Below are 18200 nucleotides of genomic sequence, written 5' to 3'. Positions count from 1 at the left end.
ACATCTCATTTGAAGTCATTTTGAGGGGTCTATATGACAGAAAATACCCAAGTGTGACACCATTCTAAAAACTGCACCCCACAAGGTGCTCAAAACCACATTCAAGAAGTTTATTAACCCTTCACGTGTTTCACAGGAATTTTTGGAATGTGTAAATAAAAATGAACATTTAACTTTTTCACACAAAATTTACTTCAGCTCCAATTTGTTTTATTTTACCAAGGGTAACAGGAGAAAATGGACCACAAAACTTGTTGTACAATTTGTTCTGAGTACGGCGATACCCCATATGTGGTGGTAAACCACTGTTTGGGCGCATGGCAGAGCTCGGAAGGGAAGGAGCGCCATTTGACTTTTCAATGCAAAATTGACAGGAATTGAGATGGGACGCCATGTTGCGTTTGGAGAGCAACTGATGTGATTAAACATTGAAACCCCCCACAAGTGACACCATTTTGGAAAGTAGACCCCCTAAGGAACTCATCTAGATGTGTTTTGAGAGCTTTGAACCCCCAAGTGTTACTACAGTTTGTAACGCAGAGCCATGAAAATAAAAAAAAAATTTTCCACAAAAATTATATTTTAGCCCCCAGTTTTGTATTTTCCCAAGGGTAACAGTTGAAATTGGACCGCAAAAGTTGTTGTCCAATTTGTCCTGAGTACGCCGATACCCCATATGTGGGGGGGAACCACCGTTTGAGCGCATGGCAGAGCTCGGAAAGGAAGGAGCGTTATTTGGAATGCAGACTTAGATGGATTGGTCTGCAAGCGTCACATTGCGTTTGCAGAGCCCCTAATGTACCTAAACAGTAGAAACCCCCCCACAAGTGACCCCATATTGGAAACTAGACCCCCCAAGGAACTTATCTAGATGCGTTGTGAGCTTTGAAACCCCAAGTGTTTCACTACAGTTTATAACGCAGAGCCGTGAAAATAAAAAAAAATATTTTTTTTCCACAAAAATTATTTTTTAGCCCCCAGTTTTGTATTTTCCCAAGGGTAACAGGAGAAATTGGACCCCAAAAGTTGTTGTACAATGTGTCCTGAGTACGTTGATACCCCATATGTTGGGGTAAACCCCTGTTTGGGTGCACGGGAGAGCTCGGAATGGAAGGAGCACTGTTTTACTTTTTCAACGCAGAATTGGCTGGAATTGAGAGCGGACGCCATGTCGCGTTTGGAGAGCTCCTGATGAGCCTAAACAGTGGAAACCCCCCAATTATAACTGAAACCCTAATCCAAACACATCCCTAACCCTAATCCCAACGGTAACCCTAACGACACCCCTGACACACCCCTAACCCTAATCCCAATCCTATTCCCAATCGTAAGTGTAATCCAAACCCTAACCCTAACTTTAGCCCCAACCCTAACTGTAGCCTTAACCCTAGCCCGAACCCTAACCCTAACAATAACACTAATGGGAAAATAGAAATAAATACATTTTTTTTATTTTTTAATTTTTCGCTAACTAAGGGGGTGATGAAGGGGGGTTTGATTTACTTTTATAGTGTTTTTTTTAGCGGATTTTTATGAGTGGCAGCCGTCACACAGTGGAAAGACGCCTTTTATTGCAAAAAAATATTTTTTGCGTTACCACATTTTGAGAGCTATAATTTTTCCTTATTTTGGTCCACAGAGTCATGTGGGGTCTTGTTTTTTGCGGGACGAGTTGACATTTTTATTGGTAATATTTTCGGGCACATGACATTTTTTGATCGCTTTTTATTCCGATTTTTCTGAGGCAGAATGACCAAAAAACAGCTATTCATGAATTTCTTTTGGGGGAGGCGTTTATACCATTCCGCGTTTGGTAAAATGGATAAAGCAGTTTTATTCTTTAGGTCAGTACGATTACAGCGATACCTCATTTATATCATGTTTTTATGTTTTGGCGCTTTTATACGATAACTATTTTATAGAAAAAAATTATTTTTGCTTCGCTTTATTGTAAGGACTATAACTTTATTTTTTCTTTGATGCTGTATTGCGGCTCGTTTTTTGCGGGAAAAGATGACGTTTTCAGCAGTACCGTGGTTATTTATATCCGTCTTTTTGATCGCGTGTTACTCCACATTTTGTTTGGCGGTATGATAATAAAGCGTTGTTTTTTGCCTCTTTCTTTTTGCTGTGTTCACTGAAGGGGTTAACTAGTGGGACAGTTTTACAGGTCGGGACGTTACGGATGCGGTGATACTAAATATGTGTACTTTTATTTTTTTTTATTTAGATAAAGAAATGTATTTGTAGATATATATATATATATATTTTTTTTTTTTTTTTTTTTTTTTTTACACGTGAATATTTATTTATTTTTATTTTTTACACTATAATATTGCCCCGGGGGGGGCATCATGTTCTAGTGTAAGATCGCCGATCTGACACTTTGCTGTGCACTGTGTCAGATCGGCAATCTGACGTGCACAGCTCCAGGCTTCCCAGCGCCTGCTCTGAGCAGGCGCAGTGAAGCCACCTCCCTGCAGGACCCGGATGCCGCAGCCATTTTGGATCCGGGCCTGCTGCAGGGAGGAGGAGGTAAGAGACCCTCGGAGCAACGCTATCACATCGCGTTGCTCCGGGGGTCTCAGGGAAGCACACAGGGAGCCCCCTCCCTGCGCGATACTTCCCTGTACCGCCGGAACACTGCGATCATGTTTGATCGCAGTGTGCAGGGGGTTAATGTGCCGGGGGCAATCCATAACCGCTCCTGGCACATAGTGCCGGATGTCAGCTGCGATAGTCAGCTGACACCCGGCCGCGATTGGCTGCGCTCCCCCCCGTGAGCGCGGCCGATCGCATATGATGTACTATCCCGTCGGTGGTCATACGGGCCCACCCCACCTCGACGGGATAGTACGTCAAATGTCAGAAAGGGGTTAAACATTAGATCTTTTTACTATTGATGCTGCATAGGCAGCATCAATAGTAAAAAGTTGGTCACACAGGGTTAATAGCAGCATTAACGGAGTGTGTTACACCGCGGCATAACATGGTCCGCTAACGCTGCCATTAACCCTGTGTGAGTGCTGACTGGAGGGGAGTAAGGAGCGGCCATTTTGCCGCCGGACTGTGCCCGTCGCTGATTGGTCGCGGCTGTTTTGCCGCGACCAATCAGCGACTTGGGATTTCCATTACAGACAGACAGAAATGACCATTAGACAATTATATAGTAGATGCAATAAAATTATACAATAAAAACCATTTTACATAAAAATTATTTTTGCATCGCATTCCGAGGGCCATAACTTTTTTATTTTTTTGCCGATGATGCTGTATGGCAGTTCGATTTTTGCGGGACAAGATGACGTTTTCAGCAGTACCATGTTTATTTATATCCGTCTTTTTGATCGCGTGTTATTCCACTTTTTGTTCGGCAGTATGATGATAAAGCGTTGTTTTTTGCCCTATTTCTACGGTGTTGAAGAGGTTAACTAGTGGGACAGTTTTATAGGTTGGGTCGTTATGGACACGACGATACTGAATATGTGTCCTTTTATTGTTTTTTTGTTTACATAAAGAAATTTATTGGAACAATAATTTTTTTTTTCCTTTAATTTAGGAATTTTTTTAAAAAATATATGTTTACACATGTTAATATTTTTTTTTACCTTTTTTACTTTGTCCCAGGGTGGGACATCACTATATAGTGTCAGATCGCTGACACATTCCTTAAAGTGCCGGGAGTTGTCCGTGACCGCTCCTGGTACATAGTGCTGGGTGTCAGCTGTAATAATCAGCTGACACCCAGCCGTGAGCGCAGCTGATCGCGTAAGACATACTATCCCGTCGAGGGGACCTGGGCCCATATGACCATCAACGGGATAGTAAGTCTGATGTCAGAAAGGGGTAAAAAAAAAAAAAAAAAGTGTTAGCACGGAATGACTGTTCAGATGACGTACTACCGCTCTTTTCACCCTTGATGTGGCCAAACATAACATGGACCATCCCACCTACTTGTTTGCCCTCCATCTCTACGCCTCTCTATTTTGATTGACAGCTCTGGCTTTATAGAGTCAGGGGAAAAAAAAAAAAAAAAAGCAGAGATCGAAGAAAATATGTAGGTGGGAAGGCAACCTTAGATGTCTGGCCAATCCAAGAGTGCACCGAGCTTCTGTGCTTAGTTCGAAAAGTCAGTTTGTGCTGATAGAGTCCCTTCGCACATATGAAGACTGTAGCCAGATGCCATAGAAAGATGGAAACAATTCCTTTGAGCCCTGGGGACTATTATAATTCATAAAGTGGCAAAGACACTAAAAGAGTTGGTCTAGATGTAAGGAGGTTGCTTTCCCTGCTCCTTGCCTGGAACCACATAGTCAGACAGCTGGGTTGTTGGGGGGGGGGGGGGGGGGGAAGACGTTCTGCCCTGGACAGAGGGGACCAGGGGACTGCTGGGAAGAGAGAGGGGAGTGGTCAGAAAAGAGCGGGAGAGCAGAGAGAAGGCAGCTCGCCAAAGAGAGGGCAGGCTGCAGCGCCGTGCTCCCCTACCCGAGAAGAGCGGTGGCAGAGATCCGCTCACCCCTCTGAGGGTCCTGCTAACTGGAGGGAACGATGCCCCTGGAGGGAATGGTACGGCAGAAAGAGAAGAGTTCCACCTAGGACAAGACAGTATCACAATGTCGGACGCCAAGGAGAGGTGGAGAAGGTGTCAAGCATCTCTGGTGAAATGACTGCGCTGTCCCAATGCGTAAAGGTGAACCTGGTGGATCTACAGCCTGGGTCTGAAGGTTTTGTTGGTGAGACTCAGTCCGGAGGAAAGAAAGTGACGTTCCCTCAAGAAGACCACCGAAGTGCTTTACTACCTTGCCCAGCACGAGTTGAAGGAGAGAAAGTGCCAAGTGTTCCTGCGACACTCGTTTTCAAGGTCCGAGCCAATGAGAAGGAGAAACCACTGATGTCATCCCCTGAGGTGAAGAATGTGCTGGCTGTCAGCTCACCAGTTCCTGATCGGACAGGGGAAATGGAACAGCTGTGTGAGACAGGACGTGTGGTTGAGAAGCCCTGGGAAGTGATGTCCGCAGAGCCCGGCGCAGATGACAAAGAGTCCGGCCTGCATGGTCTTAATTCATCTGACTCAAGCTTCGACGAGAATGCTCCTGTCAAAGAGAGGGGGAGCTATGGAGAAGAATTACCTGTACTAAGCCCCCAGACTGAGGAACCCGAGCAAGAAGCCCCTACGCAAACACCTGCTACCAGCAAGGCTAAGAAGAAGAAGAAAAAGAAGAGGACAGCAGTTGTTGATGAAGCAGAGAAAGCATATCTCAACCTGACTGATGAACAGCTCCTAAACCATTTAGTTTGGGAGTATGTGCAAGAAGAAAGGCAGAAGGAGATGCAAGGATTGCCAGTATCTGACTCCCCTCAGAAGAACAAAGAAGCACGAAGAGACCTCGCCCGTGGAATGGCGAGCTTTAAGAGAGGGGGAATGTAAGGAGGTTGCTTTCCCTGCTCCTTGCCTGGAACCACAGTCAGACAGCTGGGTTGTTGGGGGGGGGGGGGGGGGGAAGACGTTCTGCCCTGGACAGAGGGGACCAGGGGACTGCTGGGAAGAGAGAGGGGAGTGGTCAGAAAAGAGCGGGAGAGCAGAGAGAAGGCAGCGCGCCAAAGAGAGGGCAGGCTGCAGCGCCGTGCTCCCCTAAAAGTAGTGCTCCCCGTGAGGGCACTGAGGCTGAGATATCCACCAGAGTGAAGGCTGGATGCGGGGGTGTAGATTTGGAAGCCTCCTGAATCAGAGACAGTGACTGTGCAGCCCTGATGACCGCAGTGACAAGCAAAGATCCCTGAGTGTGATAAGTAACTGCCCAGTGTGTGTGACAGCGTTATTACAGAGAGACTGTCAGCCTGGTACACAGAGGCTCCTGCAGCAGCGACAGAGGCTGTGCTATTTCCTGGTTCCAGTTTCACTTTGAGAAGAACAGGCTGCAGAGGCTTAACCCCGGACTTTCCAGGAGACACAGAAGAGACTTCAGGATCTCAAGCCCTGCTGGTGACTGTATCCACATTGAGAAATAAGGACCCTCCAGTCAGGACCTCCCTGGGCTGATAAGTTACCAGAACACTCGTTAACCCTTTTGATTCCGCTTAATTGTTTACTGTTTGACTCCATTAACCCCCTGTTTACTCCCTGCGAGGAGAATTTTACCCCTGTTAATAAATCCCCTTCAACAGTTGGTCTGTCTGTTCCGTGGTGACATACGCAACCCTGCACTCTATTACATAGATACAGTCCGAGAGAGACCGCATCTAGGTGGTAGCACTTGTGAAGGTCCCCAATGTGTTGGGAGAAGGTGCCATATCTGACTGGTAGAGAATTGCTGATAACCACTACTCCTTCTCATAAGGTGGCCGTGATTCCTTTTATTACAAAGCCTAAAAGGTGGAACAGTTTGTGTAATAGTTGACAGACCCATATGAAAATAAATGCAATGTGGACCCTTGCATGCTGGACACCAGGAATGCCTGCCCAGCCCAATAAGTAGAATGGGTTCCACAGCTTTCCATTATGGTGGCCAAAAAAAAAAAAAAAAATCCTTGTGGGCGTTAGGAACTATATTTATTTATTGTGTGGATTAGACAGTATGAGGAAAGCCTAGACACAATATATGGGATATAGCTGTTCAAGGTCAACATTGTGAAGGAAGCTCTTGAGACACGTGGTCCTTATTCCCACCCAACCTGTTCCATGCAGACCTTATATGCACAAATCGCCATATTTGGCTTTAGGGAACATGACATATTTCTGGAGGTATTTTTGTTGCAAGAAGTGACAATAAGTTGTCAGTACTATATGTATATACAAATTGTTCATGGAAACATAGGGACTGTAAGCAGAGATTGTTGTTGGAAGCATGAGGTGCAAAAAGTTGTTTTTTTCTTTTTCTTCAAAAGGCATTTGGCCCAGGCAGAAAATTTCCTTCAAAATGTGTTTAATAATGCAATGTCTTCACTAAATTAAACAGCAAGGACGAGGACGGACTGTTGAGAAGAAGGCACTCTGCTAATGATTGAAGTTTGGTAATACTTTACTGTGTCTCTTCTGTGGTTGGCGTGGCAGGTTCCTTCTGCAATTCTTCATCTTTCAAGGATGAAGATTAAGGTTGCTGTATATCCCAACGATTCCCTTCCCACATTCTCCTAGCGCTCAATGATTCTGCCGAAAGCTGAAATAAGAACACGTGCACATAAGACTTTATTTATCCTTACCCGGTTAACAAATAAAAGGTTTGTACAAAACATTTACTGTTATATTGAATGGTTAGGCTGCCACCACAGCTCTTCTTGCTCTTCATAATGCTCTCCAATTCGAAAATTATAAGATGACTTTCTGCCGGGAATAAGATCATGAAAGCGCTTCATGGGAACTTGCATGGTAACTCCTCCTAAGTAGCCATCAAATAAGAATGGAATATCTTTGCTAGATCTGGTCCATTTAGGATCCCCAGGGGTCCAGTAGTATATCTTTTGATGACTGAAACCGTCACTTCCGCTTCCTCCTACAATGTAGATCCTATGTCTCCAAACTACCACTGCGGCTTCTGCGACACTTTCCAGAATGGGTGGTATTTTACAGTAACAAATTCTTCCCAAATAATCCATGCAAAAACTTCTAGGAATAGTATTCGACTGTTCATAATACAACAGAAAAGCCTGATACTCATCGTAGGGTGGGTATGGATCATAATTCCCATGTCTGGAATTATAACTCGCAATGACATATAGCTTCTCATTAAAAACAACAGCTCTTGCGTCTGAAAAGGTCACGGGAAGAGGAAACTTGCTCCAAGTGTCAGAAGATATGTCGTAAATCAGAAATCCCTGATGGCTTGATGATTTCTTAACGGAACCAGTCAATCCACCTATGAGGATCAGCCTCCCTTTCAGTTGAGCGGATGTAAAACTTCGCAAGCCTGATGGCATGGAGGAGACCTCTGTCCAACATTTCTCCACCAGACTGAAACATTCTGCTGAACTAACCGCTTCTTCGCCATCACATCCCCCCACCGCATATAGTGCATCTCTGTAATGTAAAAAACCATGTCCATATCTGGGTTTAGCCATCGGCGGAAAATCCTTCCACTCATTTTTGACCGAGTCATACATATGTAACAGATTCGAAACAGATCGGTCCTCATCTTGACCTCCAGCTACGTACAAGATGTTGCCCATAGCTAAAAGTCCGGGCTGATAAAGAGGACTGATGAATGGAAGTTTTTCCCACGAATCCGTAATTGGATCGTAAGCGTTTATATGATAATCTTCCTGTTCCGAAAAGGGTTCATCTCTTTCCGACATGTCCATGCCTAGTATCCGATCTTCAAACATTCCTAGGCGCAGGTAGAATTCTGTTGAGTTTTGGGCAGGGTCTGAAGTTGGAATATCAATCTTGACTTCTGTTAACTCACATGGGTCCATAAGTGGAAATCTGACAACCTTCACTAACTCTTCTGGAAGAGGGCTATCTTCGTCAGAGTGAAGTTCCCACCACCGGCATGCAACGTTATAGATTGTGAGCTCTGATGAAACCAGCAACTGATCGGAGGAGAGAATTCTGGTTAACTCTGACAGCTCCAAATAAAAGAAGTCCTCTTTTTCTGCTAAACCGGTTAAATGTAGGCTGATGTATTGCATAGCTACATCCAGGAGGCTTTGGTCATTGTGACTATGAGCCAGTCTGTAGATCCATAGGCAGTTTTCACCATCAATATATTTTTTAAAAAACCTTAAAAAAATAAAATAAAAATAAAAACTAGAGAAGATACAAGAATTTATCACATTAAATATGAAACATTTTATAATACGCATGCAAAAGTGAATCTCAGCTGCAATTTGCCATGTAATCTGAGAGCAGCATTAGGTAAGAGATGAGACCCTGATCCACCTATGTGTCACTGATTAGGCTGTGTTGTTGCTTCAACAAAATCAGTGTTTTATCAACAGGAGATTATCAGGACTAGTTGCCTTGTGCCTCCTAGTCAATTGTCCCCGCTTAATTGTAAAGTGCTGCGGAATATGTTGGCGCTATATAATAATAATTTGTATTTATTATTAATTGCTGTGCAACCCCACTCGTAACACAACTTAGCAGTGTACACAGAAAGTCGCCAGTCAGTAAGGTGGGTGGGCTTATACAGAGCTCAGCATTCTGAGCACTGCTAGATCTCCAGCAGAAAAAAAAACAAAAAGATTGCATCAAAATGACAGCTTGCAGACCATGGCCTCAGTCCCTACATCAGGATGATCTCAGATTACATACCAGATTTCTTTGACAGATTCCTTTAAAAATGTTGGTAAAATTTTGTTTGAAATTTCCCAAATCTCCTAATTTCCAAATTCTACATAGAAAACAAACAAACTTTGGTTAATATGGCAGAATAGAGAATGCATGGCCTGAATAATGGCAAGTGACTGAGATCTACCAATTTTTACAACAAGGTATCATACATAATAGGTGAATGTTGGCCAAACCTATTGATTTCAGCAAGTGTGTCTGACCATCTCATGTGTACGGGGGTGCCTTATCTTTCTTCTGACAACAGACGTGAGGGGAAAAAAAAGATAGGACTGACTGATTTCAATATGCCCAATCACTTTGTTTTCAGGAGAAATGAGCCACTGCCACAAGTGAATGGCAGCAGCTTACTGCCTTTTCTACATTCTAAAACACAAGCACGCCTACCTCAGCCGCATCCACAGCATACAATAACATGGTGCCGATCCTGTTCAATTACGCTGCAGATATGCTTTGTATAATGTACATAAGGTTTCTTAAAATGCAGCAGATTTTCAGCAAGTGAATACACAGTGGAAGATCTGCTGTAATTTTGCACTGTGGGAGCTTAGCCTTAAAAAGCTAACAGGTAGGTAGTTATTAACTACCTGCCTGTTGTGCCCGGCGTCAATCTCTGCCAACACAGAGCGGGTCACTGACCGCTTCTGCTGATGTCCTGTCAACAGAGCAGCGGCTTCTCTTCCGTTCTACTCTGTTAACTGGGCATGACTAATGATATCATGCCGATTGACAGCCGGCTCCCTGCAGCCCAACTGTGGAGAGCCAAATGTCATTCACCTAGAAGGAAACACGTGACAGCCGTACAATCAGGAAACACATGTGAATTATGACTGATAGCACTCGTTACCTGGTGCAAAATTCCTGCAGGAGGCCAATCTGGAGGCGACTTGATACTGTGAACAGCTCCTCCACATTATCCATGCTGATATCAGCTTCACCAGTATATATAAAGCGCAAGACGATCTCCATGACTGATGCGGGGATGTCCAGGAGAGACACCTCTCCGCTCATCGACTCCTTCATCGGACAGGTGAACAGCACTTGAAAGTAGGGGCTGAGTGACGAAAGGACAACTCTGCAGAGAGGGATGGCAGTGTATGGTGGAGAAAGAAAAAATAAATCATAAGTCTGTAACCAACAAGACATGCTAAAAAAAAAAAAAAAGTACATTGTTTTCCAGTGTGACAATATTTCATAAATCCAAAAACGTCCTATATGTATATTGCCCATACACACGTCCAACATTCACAGTCTGAACATGGTCCAATGTCCAGGACATCTGCAGGTCTCCTGGTCCGCATCAGCCCGGCATAATATACACACACCACCATATTATGGCACTATTCAACTTTTCAGTGCCCATAGATGTTGACATGAATCATGCCATGTTCCATCACAATCTTTATTAAGAGCGAGAAAAAAAATAAATAAATCTAATCCTCCCAAATATTTGTCAAAAACATCTAGTGTGACCCCCAATACAAATTGTTTGTATATGTAGATGTGTGAGTGGAGGACAGTGGGGTAGTGAGAGTTTAATTGAAGGGGTTGTCTATTAGAAATTATTTGCTTTAGGCCACATTCACAAGATCAGTATTTGGTCAGTATTTTACCTCAGTATTTGTAAGCCAAAACCAGGAGTGGGTGATAAATACAGAAGTGGTGACGTGTCTCTATTATACTTTTCCTCAGATTGTTCCACTCCTTGTTTTGGTTTACAAATACTGAGGTAAAATACAGACCAAATGCTAAACGTGTGAACGTGGCCTTAATGGCAGAACCGGCACCGGATCTGTAAACGGGCTGTTTGGTTTTATATAGCTTAACCCCATTTACTTAAATGGTACGAAAGTTAACAACTCAACATGGCGTACTGACAAGAGTGCCGCCATCTCTGGAACAGAAAATCAGACCCCTTAATTCAATACTTACCTGTGACAAAGGAACCTTTTACCTGCCGTCTCAATAGTGGCATCACACAGGATTTCTGACAGATAAAACTCTCGTAATCCTAAATTAAAAAAAAATAAATAAAAAAAATAAAAATCGAAAGACATAAAACAGTAATAATATATTGTATCAAGAGGCAAAAAAGAAGCACGAAAGCAAAAAAAAGAAAATACTGCAAAACATTGCTTATCCCCTAGCCATGAGAGGTATTGGCCTGGTGAGTGATTAGAGCCGCTCTCGGTGACACAGGAGCGCCATCTTACCTGCAATGATGCTTTTTTGCAGTGTGTCATGGCTGTCATTGTGCTCCTCAACGTGCTGCATGTACCTCGGAGGTTGGTGGGTGCTCTGTAGATTTCAAAATGATAAAGTAAAGCTAAGTTTTCAAAAGAATGTCTAACCATACCTATAAAAAAAAAAAAAAAAAAAAAAAGGGTTATTCTCCATGCTGAGATGTTCATACAGTTTTATTACTTGATTTTCCATTTGAAAAGATCCAAGACAAAAAACTGCGTTAAAACCCCCCACATTTTATGGAGAGATTTATTTCAAGCGGAGATTCCTCAGAAAGTGACAGGTTGCTTTTTTTTTTTTTAATCACATGGGGGAAAAAAAAAAAAAAAAAAGCACTGTAGACGTTTTCTCTCATTAAAACGGAGAAGAGGGTTTTCATGTGGGTTTTGGTGCAGAATCAGCTCCAAAGTCCACGTTGAAAAACCCAGTATGAACATGCGCAGGGTGGTAGGTGTTAGCGAGGTGCTCATCTTCCTCACCACAAAAATGGGGTCCTGACTGGTGTGTATGGGGTCAGGATGCTGCCGCGGACACCTTCAGGTTCAGTTCTGCCTCGATTTGTGAGGTGCCAGGACCCTTTAAACCAACAATGAGGACACCAGACCCATTTGTAAAAATAAAGCTCTTTTTACTGACAAAACAGATATACAGATAGCAGGAAATCCGCTTCTGGACAATCCAGAGACGCATTCTTGGTGGTCCTGGATGGCGGCAAGTTACTTGTGGAGAACAGCAGGACAAAGCTCCATCTTCCTAGTACAGGGCTACACAGGTCAATGTGTTTCACAGCTGCACCCCAACTACAACATAAGGCAGTTGGAGCGCCCCCAGACGCAGGGCCGCGGGGTGCTCTGTACCGGGCCTCTCGGTCTCAGTTCTGGGGTTGTCACGGTGGCTAGACCCGGTCCGTGACCCTGCTAAGGGGCGTCCAATGAAAGATGTGATGATGGTGCGTGGTGCAGGTCGCGATGAATAACGAGGACAAAGGGTTGCAGTCTCTTTACCTCTTTACTGAAGGCTTCAGGATCCTCAATCCAGAGCACTGCTAACAGGGCTGGCTGAGACCGGCCGGTCCGAAGGCACATCCAGAGTTTCCTTTGCAGGTGGAAATCAGTGCCTACCTTCTAGCGCCTGTGTGTTGTAGTACCTCCCTGCTGAGCACCACGGGATAGTCCTCACAACTGTTGTGTCTGTTTCTGATGTTCTTCTCTCACAACTCGTATCTGTTCTGATGTTCTTCTCTGTCCCCCAGATGATATGGATAGGACGCACCCGTATGACGGGTAGGCCTGGAGTTCTTCCGGGACCCTAGCGTCGCCCCTCTCCCACAATTGCCCCCTATGTCTGCTTAGGTGAGACAGCCAACCTAAAATTAACTGTCCTGCCGCTGTTTGAAGTATTGCTTGGAGCCTAATACTTCCTCGGCGTTCCGGCCACGCGCCTCAGTAGGATGTTGCCTCGATCTTACGGCACGACTCCTTCTGGCTTTATCTCCTTTTTGCTGCAATCTCGTTTCTCACTTCTCCACAATAAACCTCGCTTCTTTTCCTTTCTTAGGATGCCACCGCATTCGAGTGCAGGCGCGGCTCCGTAACATTCTGTTCGCTAGGCCACTGTCAGGATCCCACCCCTGACAGAGACCCCCCTGAATCTTCCCCCGCAACACCCTCTGCCACAGGATGTTGCCTGGTTCCAACCCAGTCAGCTTCTGACTAACTTCCTATCCAGCCCCCAGTTTTACCAGATTGTGAGGAGTGGCCTAATACATAGAACCCTTTGCTCCCCCTGGTGGCCAAAGTGTGAAGTGTAAAGTGTGAATGTGATACCTGGTCAGGTGAACTCCTTAGGTGCCATCAGACGTACCATCACTCCCCTTAGCGGCGGAGCGTCAGTACTGCAACGATCAGGACTCTGGGGTGCTGCACTGGCGTCACACTAGCGAGTTTTACGGACGTATGAGAGGCGCAGAAAATACAGATTGCACATGGTACAATGATTCTCTATGGCCCAGCTCCTATCTGCCGTATTTTACGCATCCGTATTAAACGGTCTTGTACGGCCGTAGAAAATCGCAGCATGCTGCGTTTGTCAGCGAATTGCGTAAAAAATCCGCCAATGAAAGTCTATGGGTGCAAGAAAAAACGGATTACACACGGACCAGCAGTGTGACTTGTGAGAAATACGTACCAGTGTTATAGAGAAAAGCTGACAATTCAGTGCAGTGTACAGTAAAATCACACTGATCGGTTAGAATAGATATATACAGGTCCTTCTCAAAAAATTAGCATTAGAAGAGGTGACCGGACACTGAGGAAGATTGTGGAGAAGGACCGATTCCAGACCTTGGGGAACCTGAGGAAGCAGTGGACTGAGTCTGGTGTGGAAACATCCAGAGCCACCGTGCACAGGCGTGTGCAGGAAATGGGCTACAGGCAGCTACGGACTGAGGCTGAAATTCAGCCCTGGCATATGAAACCACACAGGCCCATGTTGTCCCCGTCCCCATGAACCAGATGGGATATACTACTAATATTACCCTGGATGGAGGAAAGAAAGATTTACTACAAGACCATTATATCAAATTATACCCATGGCCTGCTGGGGTAAGTGACGGAGTCAGTGACCTTGTGCTTTGTCACAACTGTTAACAGTATGGGTGTCCTGAGAACATCGATTCTGTTAACAATGTAGCAGACAAGGCAGCCCACAGGCAGACTGGCCCTTCTGGCATTTGCCAGAATTGCCCAATGGCCAGTCTGGCCCTGGCTACAGGTGCCGCATTCCCCAGGTAAAGCCACTTTTGAACCAGAAACAGCGGCAGAAGCGCCTGACCTGGGCTACAGAGAAGCAGCACTGGACTGTTGCTAAGTGGTCCCAAGTACTTTTTTCTGATGAAAGCAAATTTTACATGTCATTCGGAAATCAAGGTGCCAGAGTCTGGAGGAAGACTGGGGAGAAGGAAATGCCAAAATGCCTGAAGTCCACTGTCAAGTACCCAGTCAGTGATGGTGTGGGGTGCCATGTCAGCTGCTGGTGTTGGTCCACTGTGTTTCATCAAGGGCAGGGTCAATGCAGCTAGCTATCAGGAGATTTTGGAGCACTTCATGCTTCCATCGGCTGAAATGCTTTATGGAGATGAAGATTTCATTTTTCAGCACGACCTGGCACCTGCTCACAGTGCCAAAACCACTGGTAAATGGTTTACTGACCATGGTATTACTGTGCTCAATTGGCCTGCCAACTCTCCTGACCTGAACCCCATAGAGAATCTGTGGGATATTGTGAAGAGAAAGTTGAGAGACGCAAGACCCAACACTCTGGATGAGCTTAAGGCCGCTATTGAAGCATCCTGGGCCTCCATAACATCTCAGCAGTGTCACAGGCTGATTGCCTCCATGCCACGCCGCATTGAAGCAGTCATTTCTGCCAAAGGATTCCCGACCAAGTATTGAGTGCATAACTGAACATTATTATTTGATGGTTTTTTTGTTTGTTATTAAAAAACACTTTTATTTGATTGGACGGGTGAAATATGCTAATTTATTGAGACAGGTTTTTTGGGTTATCAGGAGTTGTAGGCCAAAATCATCAGTATTAAAACAATAAAAGACCTGACAAATTTCAGTTGGTGGATAATGAATCTATAATATATGAAAGTTTAATTGTAATCATTACATTATGGTAAATAATGAAATTTAAACACTATATGCTAATTTTTTGAGAAGGAGATATATATATATATATTTTTTTTTTCATAAATATTTCAGCCCATGGATCCATTGTATGTCCGTTTTGCAAGCCGGCAAGAAAATCTTGCCATACGGATTACATACGGAGGTTTACATGCGCAAAATACGCTGCCACACCCTGCCTACGGATCACTATTTTGGGAACATTTCTGCGTATTATGGCCATAAAAAACGGACCGTATTTTCATACGCCTAGTGTGATGCCGGCCTAAGGAACAATAGCAGCACAGTCCTAATGTGGGGGCAAGTTCCTCAAGCCACAAAGCCTCCAAATGTAGACCAAAAAATAGATAGGAAGCCAATAAACAAGACAGAAAACCCAAAATAAAGGAAAACTTCAAAAACAAAAAAAAACAAAAACAAACAAAAAAAAACCAAAAAAAAAAAAAACATTCCGCTTTCCTAATAAAATAACAAATAAGATTTGTAGGGCTGTAACAGTCCAATCTATGGAAGCAGCTAAAACAGTGAAAAAAAATTAAAAATATTGCCATTTTTCAGTCACTGCGCATGTCCCCAAAATACAGTGAAATCTTGAAAACCACACCAAGGATAAAAAAAAAAAAAAATCTTGCAAAGAAAAAGTGTTTCCTCTGGCAGTTTCCATTTTAAAAAAATATATAATAAAATTTGTCAACGGGAAAAAAAAAAAAACAACCAAAAAACTGTGAACCCACCATTAGGCTATGAGCACAGTTTGCAGCTGTGGTACATTTTTGCAGCAATTTCTTAACACTGCATGTTTTTGACCCTTTACAGAAAACTGCAGCAGAAAAAAATAGAAATAAATTGCACTGTGGTCACAAATTGTGAGCGTCGCCATCTTCAACGTTGCCATTAAGATGGAACAGAGGTGCGCATGGTCGACCATTGCTCCATTCACATGGGGCACAGTAGCAGTTTTCAGGATCGGTGATGGCCGCAGTGGTCGGACTCCAAGTGATTGGGAAATTAGGACCCAAACAACGTCAGGCCAGAAATGTAACCTGTAAATTTTACTGACCCCACCGAAATGGTGTAATCAGCACAAAAATGACGAGGCCCCGGATTCAAAAATCAGAGAGAAATTGACAGGAAAAACAAACAAACAAAAAAAAAAAACAACACACAAGACACACACTTGGGCCGGGATCACACATGCGAGAAATACGTCCGAGTCTCGCATGTTAATGCGAAGCGTGCGGCTCCATGTATGGCTATGGCTATCCCCGCTCCTGAGTGACGGTGGCAGTGCCAGGTATTACCATGCGAGACTCGGCCGTATTTCTCGCATGTGTGATCCTGGCCTTATACAGATATTTTTGTACAAGTGCGAGCCATGTTTTTCTCTGATAGCACTCGTACCTGTGATGGTCTATGGGGCCATCATTAGATATCTGATTTGTTGTGGACTGAGAGGGTCTTTGATGAAGCACAGAAATGTCCAATTTTGATCCAATGGTCTGATCAAAAATTGGAAATGCTAACTGTGGGTCCGTGAAAAAAACGAAACAAACAACAGATCAGACCGCACTCAAATGTCAAATTTTCACAGACTGTCACATAGGAGAAATTGGAAAATCTTTGTTTTTTTTTCTCCCCCTCATCACTCCATTTTTCTTGCGACATCCGGATGAGGCCTAAGACAGTTAAAACTCATCCACTTTTCACGTGTATAATTTGTACTAACTACGCAACATGTGAACCGAGGCTTATGGTGCGACTGAGCGTGCGGCTACAGGATTCACAGCTGTGTTTAAAACACGTACGTGTAAAAAAAAAAAAAAAAAGACACTAGCGTTTGGTCCTGTTTTTAACATTAATGTGTCCCTAGATGAAGAAATAGATGACAAAGGCTTCTCCTATACTTTGCACTGTTGAACATGGACGCCAGCTGTGTTCCGTACGCGTTTTTCACAGACCCACAGACTTGTATTGGACCTTGTCGTCCGTGCCGGGAAAAAATAAATAAATTTTAAAAAATGAAATAAATATGGACATCTCATGTGTTTTGGAAGGACATACGTGAAAAACACGAACATGTGAACATTAGTATAGGTTGTAATGGGTACGTATGGCATCCGTGAAGAGAAAAACAAAATGGCGCCACCCGTGAAGGAGGCCTGAGGCTACATGGGCCAGGACACAGGTCACGAGGCCAAAGATTGCCTTTAGTGATGAGAGCGCGTGCTCGGACCATGCTCGGGTGCTTGAAAAATATGTTCCAGTCCCTGCGTCTGTTCGACAGGCACAACACAAGCGAGAATTGTCTAACAAACAGGCAACTCCTGCACGTGTTGCGACTGTCCAACAGCCGCGGAGACTCATTTTTCGAGCACACCGAAGACACTCGGTTAGCACCCGAGCATGCTCAGAGTCACAAAAAATCCCACGGTGTCAGATTTTTGGCAATTTACGGAATCCTAAGATTCGGAACACGACCCCATTCACTTCTATTGCCTCGTGATGTAGAAGCTGCACATCGCTGAGGAAACGCTGAGGCAAAAGCATATATATCTGCCTGTGCCTCAGCGTTCCCTCAGAGATGTGATATATATATATATATATATATATAGATATATATATATATATATATATATATATATATATATATATATATAATTTTTTTTTTTTTTTTGCCATGTAAGCATTTGCCTCTCACATGAAGGTTCCCTATAGTCACACATGGAGTTTTGCAGAAATTACTTACATGGACTCTCAGTTATTTGGCCACAACCTGCAGCTCTCCTGGTCACCTTGCTGCCAAATTAAAGACCTCCACCCATACAGCTGATGAAACCTCCCAGCAAATGTCCGAGTCCTGACTCCTGATTACAAATCCTCTATATTCTCCCTGGACGGAAGTCAGTCCTCCCGCTGCTCCAGTGCTATAATGCAGCTGATCAGGGTTAGTGTGAGGAGGAAGCATGACAACGCTGTTA

The 18200-nt window shown here is 44.0% G+C and overlaps 1 protein-coding gene across 4 annotated transcripts; it reads right to left on the bottom strand.

Moving 5' to 3' along the window:
* Positions 1–6532: 6532 nt before the first annotated feature.
* LOC143774470 (kelch repeat and BTB domain-containing protein 8-like) lies at positions 6533–18125 on the bottom strand. 4 transcript variants are annotated; one of them, XM_077262093.1, is made up of 6 exons: positions 17969–18100; positions 11500–11642; positions 11219–11297; positions 10134–10361; positions 7238–8716; positions 6533–7157 (listed from the first exon to the last, which is right to left on the bottom strand). In XM_077262093.1, the coding sequence occupies exons 2-5, from the start codon at positions 11558–11560 to the stop codon at positions 7240–7242; spliced, it is 1845 nt and encodes a 614-aa protein (XP_077118208.1). In that variant the 5' UTR covers positions 11561–11642; positions 17969–18100; the 3' UTR covers positions 6533–7157; positions 7238–7239. The 4 variants fall into 4 exon arrangements, with proteins under 4 accessions (XP_077118208.1, XP_077118207.1, XP_077118206.1 ...); XM_077262092.1 differs by having other exon boundaries at positions 6539–7157; positions 11500–11584; positions 17969–18125; XM_077262091.1 differs by lacking the exon at positions 6533–7157 and having other exon boundaries at positions 7159–8716; positions 17969–18125.
* Positions 18126–18200: the final 75 nt, after the last annotated feature.

Source organism: Ranitomeya variabilis, chromosome 5, assembly GCF_051348905.1.
Source record: "Ranitomeya variabilis isolate aRanVar5 chromosome 5, aRanVar5.hap1, whole genome shotgun sequence".
Classification (NCBI taxonomy): Eukaryota; Metazoa; Chordata; class Amphibia; order Anura; family Dendrobatidae; genus Ranitomeya; species Ranitomeya variabilis.
Note: the sequence above shows the minus strand (reverse complement) of the source record. Positions and strands in the feature narration are given on the sequence as shown.

What these genes read in the sequence shown, in the direction of transcription:
- LOC143774470 (XM_077262092.1), bottom strand. Translation starts at nt 11,560, where the DNA reads ATGCAGCACGTTGAGGAGCACAATGACAGCCATGACACACTGCAAAAA. An exon ending in GCAAAAAAGCATCATTGCAG is followed by an intron (nt 11,298 to 11,499) that starts GTAAGATGGCGC and finishes TTTTTAATTTAG; the next exon opens with GATTACGAGAGTTTTATCTG. An exon ending in AAAAGGTTCCTTTGTCACAG is followed by an intron (nt 10,362 to 11,218) that starts GTAAGTATTGAA and finishes CCCTCTCTGCAG; the next exon opens with AGTTGTCCTTTCGTCACTCA.